Below are 17,499 nucleotides of genomic sequence, written 5' to 3'. Positions count from 1 at the left end.
GAAATGCCTTAAAAAATTACGTCACTACAGTGAGACACCGCCAGTCTGTCATTTCTCACCTTAAAGTTCATAAAACAGACAGCAAAAAACTTGTGTTTAGCAACTAATAAGGTAGAAGAAGAGCCTTTCCTTTTTAACATGCGTATTCTCATTTTGCTGGCGTTCATTGTGTGACCTAAACCGACATTTGTAGCCACTGTGGCGTCTTAATTGCCAATGCAATGGCTTGCTATTGGCCATTCACTTTCATGACAAGGTTTCTTGTGCGGTGTAGGTGGGATAACTCTCTGCGTTTTTCATCTAAAGACAATTTATCTGGCGTTCAGGGAAAGCTGAATCCATTAAAGAACCAGCAGAGGAAGAGACACAAGAAGCTCACCTGGGCTGGTGATCTATCCTGGGAGGAGAGGCTGGCTTCTGTAGCCACCCCACTGTGGAGGCTTAGTTATGATGAGCAACTTCAAATCAAGCAAAATCATCAAAAGAATATACTCAAGCATCTGTGTGGGGGAGGGAATATCACATTCCCTGTCTTGCCTATCTTGCCATCTCCAGTCAAAGACGGTTATCGCAACAAGTCAACATTCTCCGTCAACAGGGGAGTGGACGGGAACCCAAAGACAGTTGGCTTTTACGTGGGCAAAGGCAAGCACGGGAACATTGTGTGCGTCAATGGAGACCACTTGCCTAACATGCCGGAGAAGCACAAACAGGTGGCCAGATGCTACCAGGAATTCATCCGCCGTTCTTCCCTAGAGCCTTGCCTCCTCTTCCACAAAGGGGGCCATTGGAGAGAGATCACGGTGAGGACCAACGCAGCAGGCCACACCATGGCTGTCGTGTATTTCCACCCACAGACGCTAAACCGGGAGGATATTGCAGCCCACACGGCGGACTTGACGGAATTCTTCACAAAGGGTGCTGGGTCGGCTTGTGAGCTGCACTCACTCTACTTCCAAGAGAGCACCATGACCCGCTGCACGCATGAGGACTCGCCATACCAGCTCCTGTATGGTCAGACACACATTTACGAGCAGGTAATGAAAACAAGTGCAGAAAACGTGCCATTAAACGAGTGACTCAACTGTGAAAAGATCACACCAACTATGTCCCATAATTTTCGGACTATAAGCCGCTACATTTTCCCCTCATTTTGAATCCTGCGGCTTATAGTCTAGTGCAGCTTATTAAAGCTTGACTTTTTCTTTGCCACTCTGGCTTGAAGGCCAGCATCTCGGAGTCGCCTCTTCACTGCAGATGTTGACACTGGTGTTTTGCGGGTACAATTTTAATGAATCTGCTAGTTGAGGACCTGTACGGCGTCTATTTCTCAAACTAGAGACTCAAATGTAATTGTCCTCTTGCTTGGTTGTGCAGCGGGGCCTCCCACTTCTCTTTTTACTCTGGCTAGAGCCTGTTTGTGCTGTTCTCTGAATGGAGTAGTACACACCGTTGTAGGAGATCTTCAGTTTTCGCATGGAATAGCCTTCATTTCTTAGAACAAGAATAGACTGTCGAGTTTCACATGAAAGTTCTTTATCTGGCCATTCTGAACGTTTAATCACACCCACGAATGTGATGTTCCAGATACTCAATGCTCAAACGAAGGTCAGTTTTATAGCTTCTCTAACCAGCTAAACTGTTTTCATCGTGCTAACATAATTGCACAAGGGTTTTCTAATCATCCATTAGCCTTCTAACTAGGGTTGTTCCGATCATGTTTTTTTGCTCCCGATCCGATCCCGATCGTTTTAGTTTGAGTATCTGCCGATCCCGGTATTTCCCGATCCGATTGCTTTTTTTTTTTTGCTCCCGATTCAATTCCAATCATTCCCGATAATTTTTCCTGATCATAAACATTTTGGCAATGCATTAAGAAAAAAATGAATAAAACTCGGACGAATATATACATTCAACATACAGTAGATAAGTACTGTATTTGTTTATTATGACAATAAATCCTCAAGATGGCATTTACATTATTAACATTCTTTCTGTGAGAAGGATCCACGGATAGAAAGACTTGTAATTCTTAAAGGATAAATTTGACTTTGTATATTGTGACTAAATATTACCATCTAGTGTATTTGTTGAGCTTTCAGTAAATGATACTGTAGCCATTTAACTATTCTGCCCAAATGCATGATGGGAAGTGCAACCATGACTCTGCATATTGGTACCAATTGCTATATCTTCTCTGCGTTGGGAAATAACATAGGGTGTTAAGAAAAAGATCAATTACTACCTTTCTTCCCCACATTGCTTCCCACGATATTTCTAATCGTAGGGAGAGGGATTGTAAGGCTTTAGCCAATTAAAAAAAGGCTCTAAAGGCTGCCAAAATTCTCTCTCATTTTACGCTGCCTTTTAGCTCTATATATAGGTAAAACGGCGCCATGACAGATTGAACGCGACAATGCGTGAGTGGCTTGTGCAGCGCATGCGTTAATTGCATTAAACATTTTAACGTGATAAATTTTTTTTAAAAATTAATTACGGCCGTTAACGGGATAAATTTGATAGCCCTACCTTAAGCCTAAACAGAAGATTCTGGATGAGTGTAACATATTATGTCTGTAACGTTAAATACAATTAGAAAACGATTTGATTAAAAAATATATATATACATTAAAAAAAGGCATGTCCGATATTTTTTTGCCGATTCCGATACTTTGAAAATGAGATGATCCCGATCGATCGGGACATCTCTACTTCTAACGCAATTAGCAAACATAATGTACTATTTACAACACTGGAGTGCTGCTTGCTGGAAATAGGCCTCTATACACCTATGTAAATATTGCATTAAAAACCATATATTCGCAGCTAAAATAGTCATTTACCACATTAACAATGTATGGGGTGTATTTTTGATTAGTTTAATGTTATCTTCATTGAAAAAAACAGTGCTTTTCCTGAAATAATAAGGAATTTTCTAAGCGACCCCAAACTTTTGAACGGTAGTGTATGTCCAGCTCGGATCTTTTACATCCATTCAAAAGCATAGACGGAGTTTGAATTTTGGGGCAGGGGGGGCACAACTTGTTGATGACCCCGAAACGCAGTGTCAGCAATAAAATTATCTTACGAGAATATTTATAATAATAAGTTGACAATGAGTGTTTTTTGTTTCCCATCATTCTTTAGGGGAATTCTAAATCAAGCTGCTTAGGCAACACTTTTCGCCAAAATCGTCATCGATTGAATTTGGTACGCCCGCCTGTGTCGTGCCAATGTAGTTACCCCAGTCCAAAATTGTATCCCCTGGGCGGAGCCATATGGAGGTAGATTTGTGTCTTTATTATTCAATCCCCCCAAAAAAGTTGCTGCAATGAAAAAAAAAAAATTGCTTCAATCAAAATATATATTTTCAACAACAACAAAAAAGTCGCTTCAATTAAAAAAATGTGTTTGAATGCAAAAATAAATTTCAAACGCAAAAAAATGCATGTAAAAGCTATTTTTCTTTGATTACTTTTTATTTTATTTTTTCTTGATTGAAGCAACGTTTTGGTTGAAGTAATGTTGATTTGTGTTTGGGCCACATTTTGGCTAAGACATTTTTGTCTCAGTACACTTATCTAGGGCTGCAACTAACGATTATTTTTTATAATCAATTAATCGGGCAATAAATTAAACTGTTAATCAGATAAATGACACTTTTTTCAATTACCTTCCCACTTGAAGCATGTCGTAAGTAACAATGAAGACAAAATCCAATTTCAAAGCACACTCTCTTGTATGACAATTTACAGTTTGAATGGGAGTTTTTGTTCAGACTCTTAAGTTGTTATATGAATGGGTTTATATGTGTGGTTTCTTATAAAAAGAAATTTACTATCAACTTTACTATCTAACAATAACTCAAGCGCTAATATGTTTCACAAAAACAATACCAACGGACGGTTAGGACATCCATGATAAGCAGTAACATCTGATCAACAAAGAATACAAACAATGCGATTGGCTTCATTTACTCACCCCTGACGGAGGCACGCTGGATCTAACAACACAAAAGACAATCTTACTCTCGACATTTCATAATATTATTGATTCGGTAACCTAACATGTGTAGCAGTGAACTCTCTCTCTCTTGCTCTAATCATTGGCCCCTCACGATACACAAAAAGAAGGACCCAAACAGGAATGCTCATAGCTGCCGGCAAAATTCTATTATCAAATTCGTTGGCAACTAATTTATTAATCGATTTCAGTCGATTACCGTAATTTTCGGACTATAAGCCGCTACTTTTTGCCCTCATTTTGAATCCTGCGGTTTATAATCCAGTGCGGCTTATTTGTTGATTCATTTGTGTTAATAGGTAACGCTTTATTTGACAGTGGCATCATAAGACTGTCATAAGACCGTCATAAGTATGACATAACACTGTCATGAGCCATAGACTTCATAATACTCACGGGACACGGGAAACGGGGCCGATCCGTAGGGGGCCAATTTTCAAAACTATAATAATGACATGACACTATCATGGGCATTACTGAATGCTTATGACAGATGCCATTAAATGTCATCCGGCATATTATGTCATTATGTCAAGCTGGGATCTTTTACATCCATTCAAAAGTGAAATAATTTGCATGATGACACTAAATGACATCTGTTATAAGTATTTATTCATGCTCATGACAGTGTGATAATTATGATTGTCTTATGACAGTCTTATCGTGCCATTGTCAAATAAAGTGTTACCGAACACCAAAACTATCAAATAATGAAACAACTGGAACAATACCTGAAGAAATAGCACAGTACATGAATTTTGATGGCTATTTACATCTGTAGCGCTGCAATGCCGGCTAGGAGGCATGTTGGTCGACAACAATGTTGACAGCAGGTGGCAGTAGAGTTTGACCATTTCCCCCAAGAACAAAGTGATGGTCAAATGAAGCTTCTTTAAAAAATGAAGCTCTGCAGCCAATTGGTTCAAAGCTTCATGGTGGTTCATTTGGTCTTATGACAGTCTGATGCTGCTGCTGTCGAATAAAGTGTTACCGATTAATATTTTTTGGGATTAAATATCCCATAATACAGTGAGGACCACTGCGTTCTATATTCCAGTGCGCCTTATCTATGAACAAATGTCGTTTTCGTGTCAAATTTAATGCGTGGCGGCTTATAGTCAGGTGTGCCTTATAGTCCAGGATTTACGGTAGTTGTTGTAGCTTGATTAAGAAGCTAGTTTAGATAGTAAGATGTCTGAAAATTGTTTTCCAAAGTAAAAACTGATTTTTTTTTCATGTTCTACTTTGACTTAACAAAAATATAATCTGATCATATTTACAATTGAGTTACATATATGTTATAATTTTAAGAGTTTAGCCAAGTTTAATGGAAAGAAGGTCCTAAACGATTAATTCGTTATAAAAATAGTTGTCGATTAATTTGCTAATCGATTAACTGTTGCACCTCTACACCTATTATTTTTTAACTGCTTGATTGTCATTCGCAGATGCTGGGTTTCAGCTTCCGCATCTCTCCTGATGCTTTCTTCCAAGTGAACCAGGCCGCCGCTCAGGTACTGTACAGCACGATACGAGACTTGTGTGTCCCCATTTCTGAGGACAGATCAGGGACTCTCCTTGATGTTTGCTGCGGGACTGGCGCAATGGGCATTACAGCGTCTCCTAGAGTACAGCGACTTGTTGGCGTGGAGGTTGTAGAGCAGGCGGTAGAAGACGCGAGATATAATGCCGCCCTCAATAAACTTGACAAGTGCGAGTTCATCGCTGGTAAGGCAGAGGTAGTACTCCCTGGCCTCATTTCACGGTTGACATCTGATGATGGGTGTCTCACTGCCGTGGTGAACCCCTCTCGTGCCGGCCTCCATCACAGAGTAATACAGGCCTTACGCAACCAACCAGCCATCCGCCGTCTTATCTATGTATCCTGCAAACCAGACGGTGAGGCCATGAGGAACTTCATTGAACTTTGTTGCTCTCCCGACCCAAAGAAGAAACTCAAAGGAGATGCTTTTTCTCCAAGTTTGGCTGTGCCTGTGGACATGTTCCCACATACTGTACACTGTGAATTGGTTATTCTCTTTGAGCGGTAACAAATGGCAAATTTCTTACCTCGTGATCAAAACTGTGTCAGTGATAGCTTCATCTCATACAGTGTTATGGAAAAAGTATCTGAACTAGGGCTGTCAAACGATTAAAATTTTTAATCGAGTTAATTACAGCTTAAAAATGAATTAATCGTAATTAATCGCAATTAATCGCAATTCAAACCATCTATAAAATATGCCATATTTTTCTGTAAATTATATATTCTGTAAAATAAATTGTTGGAATGGAAAGATAAAACACAAGATGGATATATACATTCAACATACGGTACATAAGGACTGCAGTGGGCATTTCACTCCACTGTCATTTAAATCTGTGAATGCTGTCCTCACACCGAAGCGTCTACTTTTTTCCAAAGCTAGACAGCTAGTGAACGACGCCTTAATAATTAGACTTCTTCCTTTTTCATCTGATTTATTAATAAAATAGCCTCAAACCATTGTCCTCTTTAGACCGTTGTAAAACTACAGAAAAAAAAAATACACAAGCATTGCATTAGCAACAACGTTAGCTTAGCACGCTATACAGGTTCACTAAACATAAACAAAAAGCGTCTCATACAAAAAATACAACATTTTGCCCACTAACATAATATGTACATTCTTTACAACAACCATACTTACGGACAAGGATCTTGTCCAAGGATCATATAAGCACAACATTATCAGCCTGAGACGTCGTGCAGCCATAATGAACTGGAACGAAAACAATAAACCATGTCGCAAAGCGACCACAAGAGTTCGCTGTTGGACAGCACAAAAAGTCTTGCTTTAAAACTTAACAAAAGGCAGAATACTTTCTGAGCGGGACATGTGCGTTAATTGCGTCAAATATTTTAACGTGATTAATTTAAAAAATTAATTACCGCGCGTTAACGCGATAATTTTGACAGCCCTAATCTGAACCTTTTGGAATTTCTCACATTTCTGCATAAAATCACCATCAAATGTGATCTGATCTTGGTCAAACTAAACTAAACAGTCAATATTTCAGTGTTACATGTTGTTTATTTTTTTGTGTTTATTTACCTATTGATTTATTTTGTGATATTGATATGCATGTACAGCATGTATAGTTTAGAATTATATGGATGTGCGTCTTATGTATAAAATTCATTATATTTTGAACGTGTAGGAGTGGGGACCTTATAAGCTATGCTTCTTCTCACTCCTTTTCAGATGTTTGCGTTATGATTTCAGTTACCGGTAATAATTTTTGTGTGGATTTTGACGCTAATTAATTTTGTCTTAACATCTGAAATCAAATCAAATAAAAATCACACAGATGAAAAAGCAGTGTTTTCTTTAACTAAAACCACCCAAACATTTAGAGGTTTTCATGTTTTAATGAGGATAGTATGCAAACAATGACAGAAGAAGGAAAAATAAGTAAGTGAACCATCACATTTAATATTTTGTGCCCCCCTTTGGCAGCAATAACTTCAACCAGACGTTTCCTGTAGCTGCAGATCAGTCCGGCACATCGATCAGGACTAATCTTGGCCCGTTCTCTACAAAATTGCTGTAGTTCAGTCATATTCCTGTGATGTTTGGCATGAATCGCTGCCTTTAGGTCATGCAAAAGCATCTCAAGTCTGGACTATGACTTGGCCACTCCAGAATGTGTATTTTGTTCTTCTGAAACCATTCAGAAGTTGATTTACTTCTGTTTTTGTGGATCATTGTCAAGTTGCAGCATTCATCCTCTTTTTAGCTTCAACTGTCTGACAGACAGTCTCAGGTTTTCCCGCAAGACATCCTGATAAACCAGGGGTGGGCAAACCGGTCCTCGAGGGCCGCAGTGGGTCCTGGTCTTTGTTCCAACTGACCCAGCACAGATAGTATAACCAATGAGGTTTCAGCAGAAATGAGAAGCACCTGACTGCAATCGACTGATTGCACTTGTAAAACAGCAGATTGGTGAAAATGTGTCCTCTTAATGGGTTGCAACAAAAATTTCGCACCGACTGCGGCCCTTTGTGGAATAGTTTGCCCACCCCTTTGATAAACCTTTGAATTCATTAATGATTGCAAGTTGTCCAAGCCCTGACGTAGCAAAACAGACCCAAATCATGACGCTCCCTCCACCGTGCTTCACGGCGGGGATGAGGTGTTGATGTTGGTGAGCTGTTCCATTTTTTCCCTCCACACATGAAAATGTGTGTTACTTCCAAACAATTCAACTTTGGTTTCATCAGTCCACTAAATATTTTTGCCAAAACGTCTGTGGAGTTTCCACAGTCCAAGTGGCTTTTTGCGAACATTAAACGAGCAACTATGTTTTTTTTTTTGGGGACCACAGCGACTACCTCCGTGGAGTCCTCCCATGAACACCATTCTTGGCTATAGTTTTACATATAATTGATATGTGCACAGAGATATTGGACTGTGCCAGTGATTTCTGTAAGTCTTTCGCAGACACTCTAATGTTCTTTTTTTATCTGTTTGAGTGTTCTGCACTGAACTCTTGGCATCATCTTTAGTGGACGACCACTCCTTGGGAGAGAAGCAACGATGCCAAACTCTCCATTTGTAGACAACTCCTCTGACTGTCGATTGATGAACATGCAGATTTTCAGAGATGGTTTGGTATCTTTTCCCAGCTTTATACCAATCAACAATTCTTGATCGCACGTCTTCAGATAGCTCTTTTGAAGCTACGATGCACATCACACAATGCTTCTCATCCAGAAAATTCTTCCCAGGTGTATGTTTTATAGTGGGCAGGGCAGCTTTAAACCACTTATCAGTGATTGGGCACACGCCTGACTTATTGTTAGGTACAAATTGGTTTTAATTGCTCTTTAAGTTTCCTTAGGCAGAGGGTTAGCTTACTTATTTTCTCCCTTGTGTCATTGTTTGCATGCTATCCTCATTAAACTGAGTTTAGTTCAAGCAGACATTGTATTGTCATCTGTGTGATTTTGACTCAGATCACATCACATTTGATGGTGATTTTATGAAGGAATGTGAGAAATTCCAAAAGGTTCAGATACTTTATCATACCACTGTTATTAGCTACCATTATTGGGACTAATGGTGTGACAAAAAAGCCAAATGGTGAAATATTGTGATACTTTGTATTCAAAAAGTTTTTAACAAATGGTGAAATATTGTGATACTTTGTATCCAAAAAGTTTATTAATATGCTGAAAATATGAGAAAACAGCTCTGCTCACAGAATTTTCAAGGTATGAAACTACTTCCAGAACCAATTAATTTCACAAGTAGAGGTACCACTCTATTATTATTATTATTTGCCATGAAAATGTATAGGTCCTTACGGAACACACAGTATATTCAAGCATAGGACACCGAAACATAGTATACATTTTTTATTAACTGTAAAAATGCAGCAGTCATTCAATCCATTATATGTGCGTGTTAACAAAGGTATTAAGATAAATAGGCATTCCTTTTGAGATTTAAAGGTACTGTTGTCTTATGACTTGAAAGGCTCGTTTACTGGGCACAAGTGAAGGCAGGGCATGCGAGCTAGCAGCAGTCATGCTAAAAAAAAAATATTTCAATAGCATATAGATAGACAATTGTTTAAAAATCTTAAAAAGTGCTGCATGGAATTAAAAACTGTAAAACAGCAAACAGACTTATTGTTCCCTTAAGTGTAATTTTCTGCATCTTTTCCATTCACATATTTGCAAGAAGGTTTATTTTAAATGACTGGAAAACAGACCAGCTGTCAGCATAGCAAGTGTGTAAATATTCTGTATTAAACATGATTATATTAAGACTAAATATATTATTTAAATTCTACCGACTCAAAAGGAATAAACCCATGATTTATTAATTCATTTTGGGCAGAAGGGGTTAACCATGCAATAAATACGATCATCTTTTGAGTGGGTCTCCAGTATGACCATCTGCAGTTCTCAGAGTAGCCACTAGATAGTGCCAGTGAACTTATTTTAAAAATGCCTGGTGCGAGTCAATAAAATATCTTCACTTCCTAGAACAAATTAAAGGCATTTCCACTCCTTTTAACTGTGATAGCTAAGTGATTTGCGTTAAAAAAGCATAATGAAGGAACAACTAAAACCCCTGTTGTGACTTTAAGGTGTTTTCCTATGACGAAAACACAACAGGTTGGCACAAATACGTGTTTACAGAATGGTGCTGTCACATTGCAGACGTCAATTAAAGCCGGTTTTTGCCATAAATAAGTCACCTGCTTTAGCTCTTCTATGTCTCAGATGTCTGGGGGGAGGGGACAAAAACATTTTCAGTGCCACATTTTTTAACATTGAACAAAATAATAAGGCATATATTTCTTATTAAACTTCAAATTTATTCACTGTCCGCTGGGTATTTTCTCAGTAAGGGCGCTTTCACACTAGACTAGACCAAAAGGACCAGCTGGAGAGCTACCTCGCAGCAACACTTGCAAATGAGCAGTGTTGTTAATCTTACTTTAAAAAAGTAATTAATTACAGTTACAAATTACTTCTCCCAAAAAGTAATTGCGTTAGTAACTCAGTTACCTGAATGTAAAAGTAATTAGTTACTTGGCAAAAAAAAAAAACAGGTCACACAATGCGAAAATTAAAGGGTTTTTGTGACAACTGGCCCTAGCCCAATTCTTTACCCTAGACTTAACTAGACACTGGGGTATTGCGGATATTGCTATATTGCTAGATAGTAACCTTTGCTATGTGTGGAAGTCATTTAATGTTCTGAATCGACCGTTAAAGTTGTTAAAATTGCTCCCGATATTGCATTAGTTCCCTTCTGTCTACTTTCGACATGTTAGTTTTAAAACTGTTTCATCATTTAAAGATAGATTTAAGTCGAGATTTTGCCGATTTAGGAGCATTTTAGATAAAAGGTTACTTAGGTTCGCTAGGAAGGTTCTCTACAACAGAGCTTTCCTAAGAGGTCTACTGCTTTAAGATGGCGGCTGTTTAATAACGCATCTAGTTCTTTAGATATGTTGCTAATGCCACTGTGTCTGTCATTTGCGTCTAGTTCTACAATATATGATTTCTACCGTAGCATTATGTGGGCGTAGTTTGTAGGCTATCGGCTACAGTCAGGTATTATTGGAGCCACCTTTGCAATGGCGTCCCCATTCCTGCTCTGCTCTCTAGTCTCCGTGAGTCCGTCTCTCTCAGAATTTTCTCGCATTTACCAACATAGTAACGCAGAGTAACGCACGCCTTTCCCGCCTCAGTAACGGTAACGTCGTTGCCAAGATAAGAAAAGTAATTAATTAGATTACTCACTACTGAAAAAAATAACGCCGTTAGTAATGCCGTTATATTCTAATGCCGTTATTAGCAACACTGCAAATGAGTTGTTGAAAAAGTTCAGCATTCACACTGCGCCAACCGAACTTTCCGAGTAGCATCACGTAGACGAAAGGCGCACTCATTGATTGGACAAATAGAAGAGGAAATGCCTCCCTCCTGGGAGGCGAGGGAGCGTGGAGCGTCACAGCGTGTTTCTGTGATGCTGCACGTAATGTAGCATAGTATTATTTATACATGTTAAACAGTATTTAGTTATTTTTTTATTATTTTGCAATGATAACCGTGCATCTGTGTCGTCTTTGTGTCAACTGTTTTGTGAAGCAGAAATTTGTATGCACGTAAGTTCGAGAAAAAAAAAGAAGTAGTATAGCATAGCAAGTCGCCGCTGGGGTCGCTCCCTTCTGACTCAATGCCAAGCGAACTGGAGTATATAAAAAAAAATGCATGGGGAAAATTAAACCACGAAAGGGAACCCTGTGGTACCCCAATTCACACAGGTGTGCTATCGTTCTCACTTTCGTGACTTTTTGGACTGTCAAATTGTCGCCACTTCCAGGAGAGCGAGACCCACGAGAGGCTCCGCCTGTCTCGGCCAGTCATTCTCACACGGTTTGTTCAGCAACAGCATGCACAACACAATCGCCACATTACAACCCGATTCCGTGTATCAAATGCAACTGCTTAGCGCAGCACAACAACATTTGGCCCTGGCTAATCATCTGTCATCTTGCTATTGTTGATTTTGAATAGCATCTTCGCGGCACTTCTGCTTCCAAGGATGCCCTCCGTGTACCATCGCAGTTGGAGCATCACAGCTCCAGGCAGTGACGCTGCACATCAAGTAGCAAAAGCAGACCCTGCTCCTGTTGCATTCACAAGTGAAGCAGGTTGCACTTTAAAGCGGACCAAGACCCACGATTTATGTGAGTTCGTTTGTTTGGTCCGAACTAGAGTTCAGATGCGTGTTCACATTTACAAAACGAAGCGGATTATCTGAGAAAAAGAACTGTGGTCCATTTAAAACAGACCAAACATTGCAAGTGTGAAAGCGCCAGAAGTCTCAATTTGATTATTTGGAGCCTGTTAAGAACTACAATTTTATACCCGGCAGAAAATAATTGTTTAGGTCTGGTTTCAGCTAAAAATGGCTAAACTGGACACCTGAGAACACCACTATCCACTGATTTGAATTTCTTTTAAAAAGCTATTAAGCCCGGACACATTTAACTATATTCATGGTCTGTTGAGGCAGTCAAAGGAATATATAAAGTCTGCAGTCTAAAGGTCACTGGGCCCTGGATGAAACAACTCAGCAGCAGGATTATAATACTACAATTAAGCCATGAATGGGTCATCAAGACTTCTCAAAGCAGCCATGACAATAAATGTCAATTACAATTACACTTTCCCATTAGAAAAAAAAACATGTTCATCCAAAAAAATCACTGTTGACATATACAGAACTGTCAAAAAGAATGAATTGAGAACTATATATGCTGGATAACACATCATAAGAACCATGCAGATACAGTGCCTGTGAAACTGCTAAGTGTTTTAATGTAATGGCATGACATTAATGCTCGACCTAAAAGTAAAAGTCCCCTAAGTCCTCAACTGCTTTGTTTTTGTGGCAGCTGAATTTGCACAGCAAGTTCAGGTGCCCAATATCCACTATCTGGTACATTTCAAGTGACCTCCTATCCGATATGGCTTTGTTTACATTCACTCAACACATGAAACAACCTGAATGAGCAGACACCCGAATTGCACATACTCACCTGGCATCGACAGAACATAAGTGAACAATAATACATTTATAATATGCATATTAACATTAAATAGTGTTTGAATGGCATGTGCTGACTCGTCCCCTCATTTGATATAATGAGGGTCACCAGAGTCCACACTAATCCATATTTGGAAGAAATGTGAAGCTCATCAGCAAGGGCGTAGGTTTGCATTGGGACAGTAGGGACATAACATTACCAACTTTTCAGGGGGTTCAAATTGTCCCCACTAACTTTTGAGCAACCTTATTTGCATTATATAATGACTTGTTATATACAGTGCCCTCCATAATTATTGGTTCCCCTGAAAAAGATGTGTTTTTTAGCTTCTAATAAATATATTTTTAATTCAAATAATATGGGAGCTTAATGGAAAAAAAGAGAAAAATCCAACCTTCAATACAAGTGCATTAATTCAGTGGGGAAAAAATCCCACATAAAGAAAAAATTATCTGACATCAAATAATGTGTGTCACAATTATTAGCACCGCTGGTGTTAATACTTTGTACAACCCCCTTTTGCCAACAAAACAAGGTCTGGGGGCTGAGATGGCCATGGGAGGAACTTGATTTTGTGTCTGGTGAACCATTTCTGTGTTCATTTCTGTGGCGGCCGCCACAAATGCTTATTTTTTGCACTCATGGATAGTTAAGAGAATATTAACAAGTTTGTATTTATTGTGTATGGTAATATAATTTATGTTCAAATATTGCAATGTAAATTTGCTAATAAAATCCAGACATTTGTTCTGGAAATTTTCAAAAGTTTCTTTAGTAGTTTTTAAAATCACAGGTTTGAATCGAATGGTGTATCACCTGAACCAATACATATGAAAGTTAGTAGTCAATACAGCTTTACAGTATATTGTATTGATTTTTTAGCCTATCAACTAATTAGGTTCAAGTTCGTGAGAAATGTAGCCCTGACCCCCGTTCAATCTGTTTGGTCTTATTAATGCCCCATCCACAGGGAAAAGTGTACATGTAGGTTATGCTGTTACATCTTCCCTACCAATGTTGAGACCAAACCTACATCTTTGCTTATCAGAAGATTCTGTGTAATTGAAGATGCGACTGTCTATCCACTTTCTATACGGTGTCCTCATTGGGGTCCTGGGCGAGTTAAAAATGTTCTAGAAAAAAGCTACAAAAAAGCCAGTGATTCAGAGTGAAGAATCCCTTTTCATTCCGCATTTATAGGGATCCATTAAGGATCTCTCTGCTCTCAGGTGACTGCCTATTGGGTTCCTTTGGGTCGTCCCATGCAATCGTTTTGATTTGTGCTTGTGATTGTTCAATATGACTGACATTGTGTTCTGCAAATGAAATTAGCCCATTCGTCTTGCTTTGAAGTGCATCGCAACAATTTTCTTTGCCACGCAGTCCATCATCTTTGGAAATGTGTCTTATGGTAGCCGGAAGGTTATTGCGACGACTCGTCTTGATCGGGACGGGCCCGCTGACAAGTTGCCTGCCTTTGGCTGGTACTGCTCTGTTCATCTGGTGCTTGCTACAGATGGGAATTTTGTTGGTCTGAAGCGAGCGAGCGTAGTTGGAAAACCAGTCCCTCTCAAAAGTGGTCCGGAGCTGCTCCACAACTGTGGAGTTCTTCTCCTCCTCAACGCCCTCTGGCTGACTGATGACCAGGCCTATGCCCGCATTGTAGGTGAATTCATTTCCAACCCAGTCCAGATTACCTGATTAGAAGAACAGCATTTTTTAGGGAAACATGAGAATGTCCTTCAACTTCAGTGCAAAAATAACGACGGTAGAGTCAGGAATTGCCTGAGGCAGTTTGCCATTTTAGCTTTCGTCCAGTGTGTAAGTCGTGGTTTAAGGGTCAACATTTTCTAGAACTCCTAGAGGGAGGGCTTAGTATCTCATTTGCGTCGTTCTTCTTTGTGAGGACTAACTAAAATGGCAACTCCTCCATTATTCAGGACAGATCAGAATGAGATTTGGAAGGTATATTCAAGTGAAATATACGCATCAATCCTCAGATCCTGATTTTTTGTCTCAGGTCTTTTTAATTAATTGCGGACTTATTGTTGCCTGTAGCTTACAGGCAACAATAATAGCCTGTAGAGAGCATGCACGCTCTTCGGCTGTGCTCACCATGTCACTATGTTAATGATACATTTAGGGAGCCGGGTTTCCCTGCAATTTTTTTCCCGGCAATAAGCGGAGATGTTGTATCGTTAAATTGAATTGAATTTCTTACAAGATGCGCAACTTATTATTATTTTTTAGCATTATTTTTGTTTTCCTGTTGTCATTGTGCAAGTTTTGGTAGTATAATAGACTTCATAATGATATTGACGGGTCAGATTCGACCTTCACAGCGCCACGCCTTCAAGTATGCCACAATCCGCTTCAGTTATTCGCAGTCGGTCGCAGCAACAAATGCAGCAATACAACGCTGGATTTATGTTGAAAAAGTACGAAAGCTGTACCGCATACAAACAGGAAGGATTGTCTCAGGAGTGATTTGTTCAAGGATTCAAGGTAATTATTATATTTTTCGTTTTTTCACAAGAATTTTCAACGTAAAAAGCTCTTTGTTGTAAGGCTGCCGCCACATTGTCTAACAGACTAGCATCATTCTTCAACATATTTACGTAAAATAAATGCTAACTGTGCAGTTTTTTTGCTTTTAACCAAGAATCGAGACTGTTCACGCCCATATCTATAAAGAATTCAGGGATTTAAGCATTTATTCACAAAAATTTTCACCGGAAAAGCTCTGTTTACATATTACGGCCGCCACATTGACTGACAGACTAGCCTCGTACTTTGACAAATTTGCGTAAAATAAATGCTAATTGCACATTTTTTTTGCTTTTAACCAAGAATCGAGAATTTTTTATGTTCATATTTATAAATAATTCAGGGATTTAAGCATTTATTCACAAGAATTTTTAACCAAAAAAGCTCTTTGTGATTCCACTCGGTCAGCTTTGACGGCCACGCCAACAAGTCTATGGTAGCATATTGTTAATAATAATTTGTTTGTTTTAAATCAAAATGGTGAAATTCATAAGTTTAATTACAGTGAGCACATGTCCAATCAGGTTGCTTCCTGTTTTCAACAAAGGAAGTGGAGTCCAATGCAGCAACAGTGTAGCAAAAGCAGCTCGAGCTCAGCCAAATCGCTGAAAGTAAGCTAAAAATAAGCTTAATAAGTCGACTTCCCTGCTTGTTCAGTAGCAGGCTGAAGTGGTATGCACATTTTCGTTTGCATTTTGTATTTTTGCATAGGTGCGTTTATTCAAGTGTACATCATTTTGTTGTATCACCAGTTCTACAGTGTGTCCGAGGTTAAAAGCAAGACTGCAGTAAACATCAGTACAACAAGAACTCTGGAGTCTCTGTGAACAAGCCAGCATACTCAGCCTTGTTAACAGCACGTGGAAGTTGTGGGGTGGAGTTGCAGTTGGAAGGAAGGAGTAAGTGCAGGCGAGTGAGTTATTGCTTGTGTCACGTTCAAGAACTGCTCAGATTTCTAGCCATCAGCCACCTTGCTGTCCACGACAATGTGTTGGAATAAAACATAGGGGGAGGATTGAGGGTCGTATGGATAAAATGGATACTTTCGTGTGTATCGATATTGAGGAGGTCGATATTGACAGGTCTTGATAAAAAATCAGTCAGGAAGCTGCAGGTAGTACAGAATGCTGCAGCCAGAGTCCTCACAAATACAAGGAAACTGGACCACATTACACCGCTTTTGAAATCGTTACACTGGCTTCCAGTGAGTCAAAGGATAGACTATAAAATACTACTGCTCGTCTACAAAACACTTAAAGGCCTTGGAACAAAATACATGCTTGATTTGTTAGATTCCTATGAAACATCTAGACCCCTAAGGTCGTCTGGAACCAGTCTCCTGTATGTTCCAAGAACAAGAACCAAGCAGGGTGAGGTAGCATTTAGTTGTTATGCTCCTCACCTCTGGAACAAGTTACCTGAAGGTCTGAAGTATGCTCAAACTGTTAGGTCCTTTACATCGGGGCTGAAAACGCTTTTGTTTAACACTGCATATCCATAACTGTCTATATATGTCAGTCTATTTGCTTTCCATTCCTCTTGTGCTTATCTCCATTGCTGATTTCAATTATTAGCAGTAGTAGTAGTATTTGTTTTATTTATTTATTTTTGTATTCGTGATTAAATGCGATTTTTATGTATAATTTTATTTCCTATTTCGATTGTCTTTGTTTTTACGTTCTATTGATTTTAATGTGATTTTTATGAGCTTCATGTGATGTAAAGCACTTTGAATTGCCTTGTGTTGAATTGTGCTATATATAAATAAATTTGCCTTGCCTTGCCTTGCCTTGACAAGTCTAATCAAAT

General features: G+C 39.1%; 2 protein-coding genes across 2 annotated transcripts in view; one reads left to right on the top strand and one right to left on the bottom strand.

The window, feature by feature from the left end:
- The first annotated feature begins 4 nt into the window (after positions 1 to 4).
- Positions 5 to 13,825, top strand: trmt2b (tRNA methyltransferase 2 homolog B). The gene is made up of 2 exons (XM_057847678.1): positions 5 to 1,037; positions 5,472 to 13,825. Exons 1-2 carry the CDS (start codon positions 222 to 224, stop codon positions 6,072 to 6,074), a joined length of 1,419 nt encoding a protein of 472 aa, XP_057703661.1. The 5' UTR covers positions 5 to 221; the 3' UTR covers positions 6,075 to 13,825.
- LOC130922717 (inactive phospholipase D5-like) overlaps positions 9,226 to 17,499 on the bottom strand; it is a 94,588-nt gene continuing 86,314 nt past the window's right edge. The window contains exon 10 of the mRNA XM_057847677.1: positions 9,226 to 14,840. Within this exon, the coding sequence (XP_057703660.1) occupies positions 14,338 to 14,840 (503 nt within the window). The 3' untranslated portion in view covers positions 9,226 to 14,337. The remainder of the gene's footprint in view (positions 14,841 to 17,499) is intronic.

Source organism: Corythoichthys intestinalis, chromosome 10, assembly GCF_030265065.1.
Source record: "Corythoichthys intestinalis isolate RoL2023-P3 chromosome 10, ASM3026506v1, whole genome shotgun sequence".
NCBI lineage: Eukaryota > Metazoa > Chordata > Actinopteri > Syngnathiformes > Syngnathidae > Corythoichthys > Corythoichthys intestinalis.
The sequence above is the reverse complement of the archived record's forward strand: the minus strand, read 5'-3'. Positions and strand labels throughout refer to the sequence as shown.

Excerpts from the sequence above, each read along its gene's own strand:
- trmt2b (XM_057847678.1), top strand. The coding sequence starts at position 222 with ATGGCTTGCTATTGGCCATTCACTTTCATGACAAGGTTTCTTGTGCGG. Across the intron at positions 1,038-5,471 it reads AGACACACATTTACGAGCAG|ATGCTGGGTTTCAGCTTCCG; the intron begins GTAATGAAAACA and ends TGTCATTCGCAG.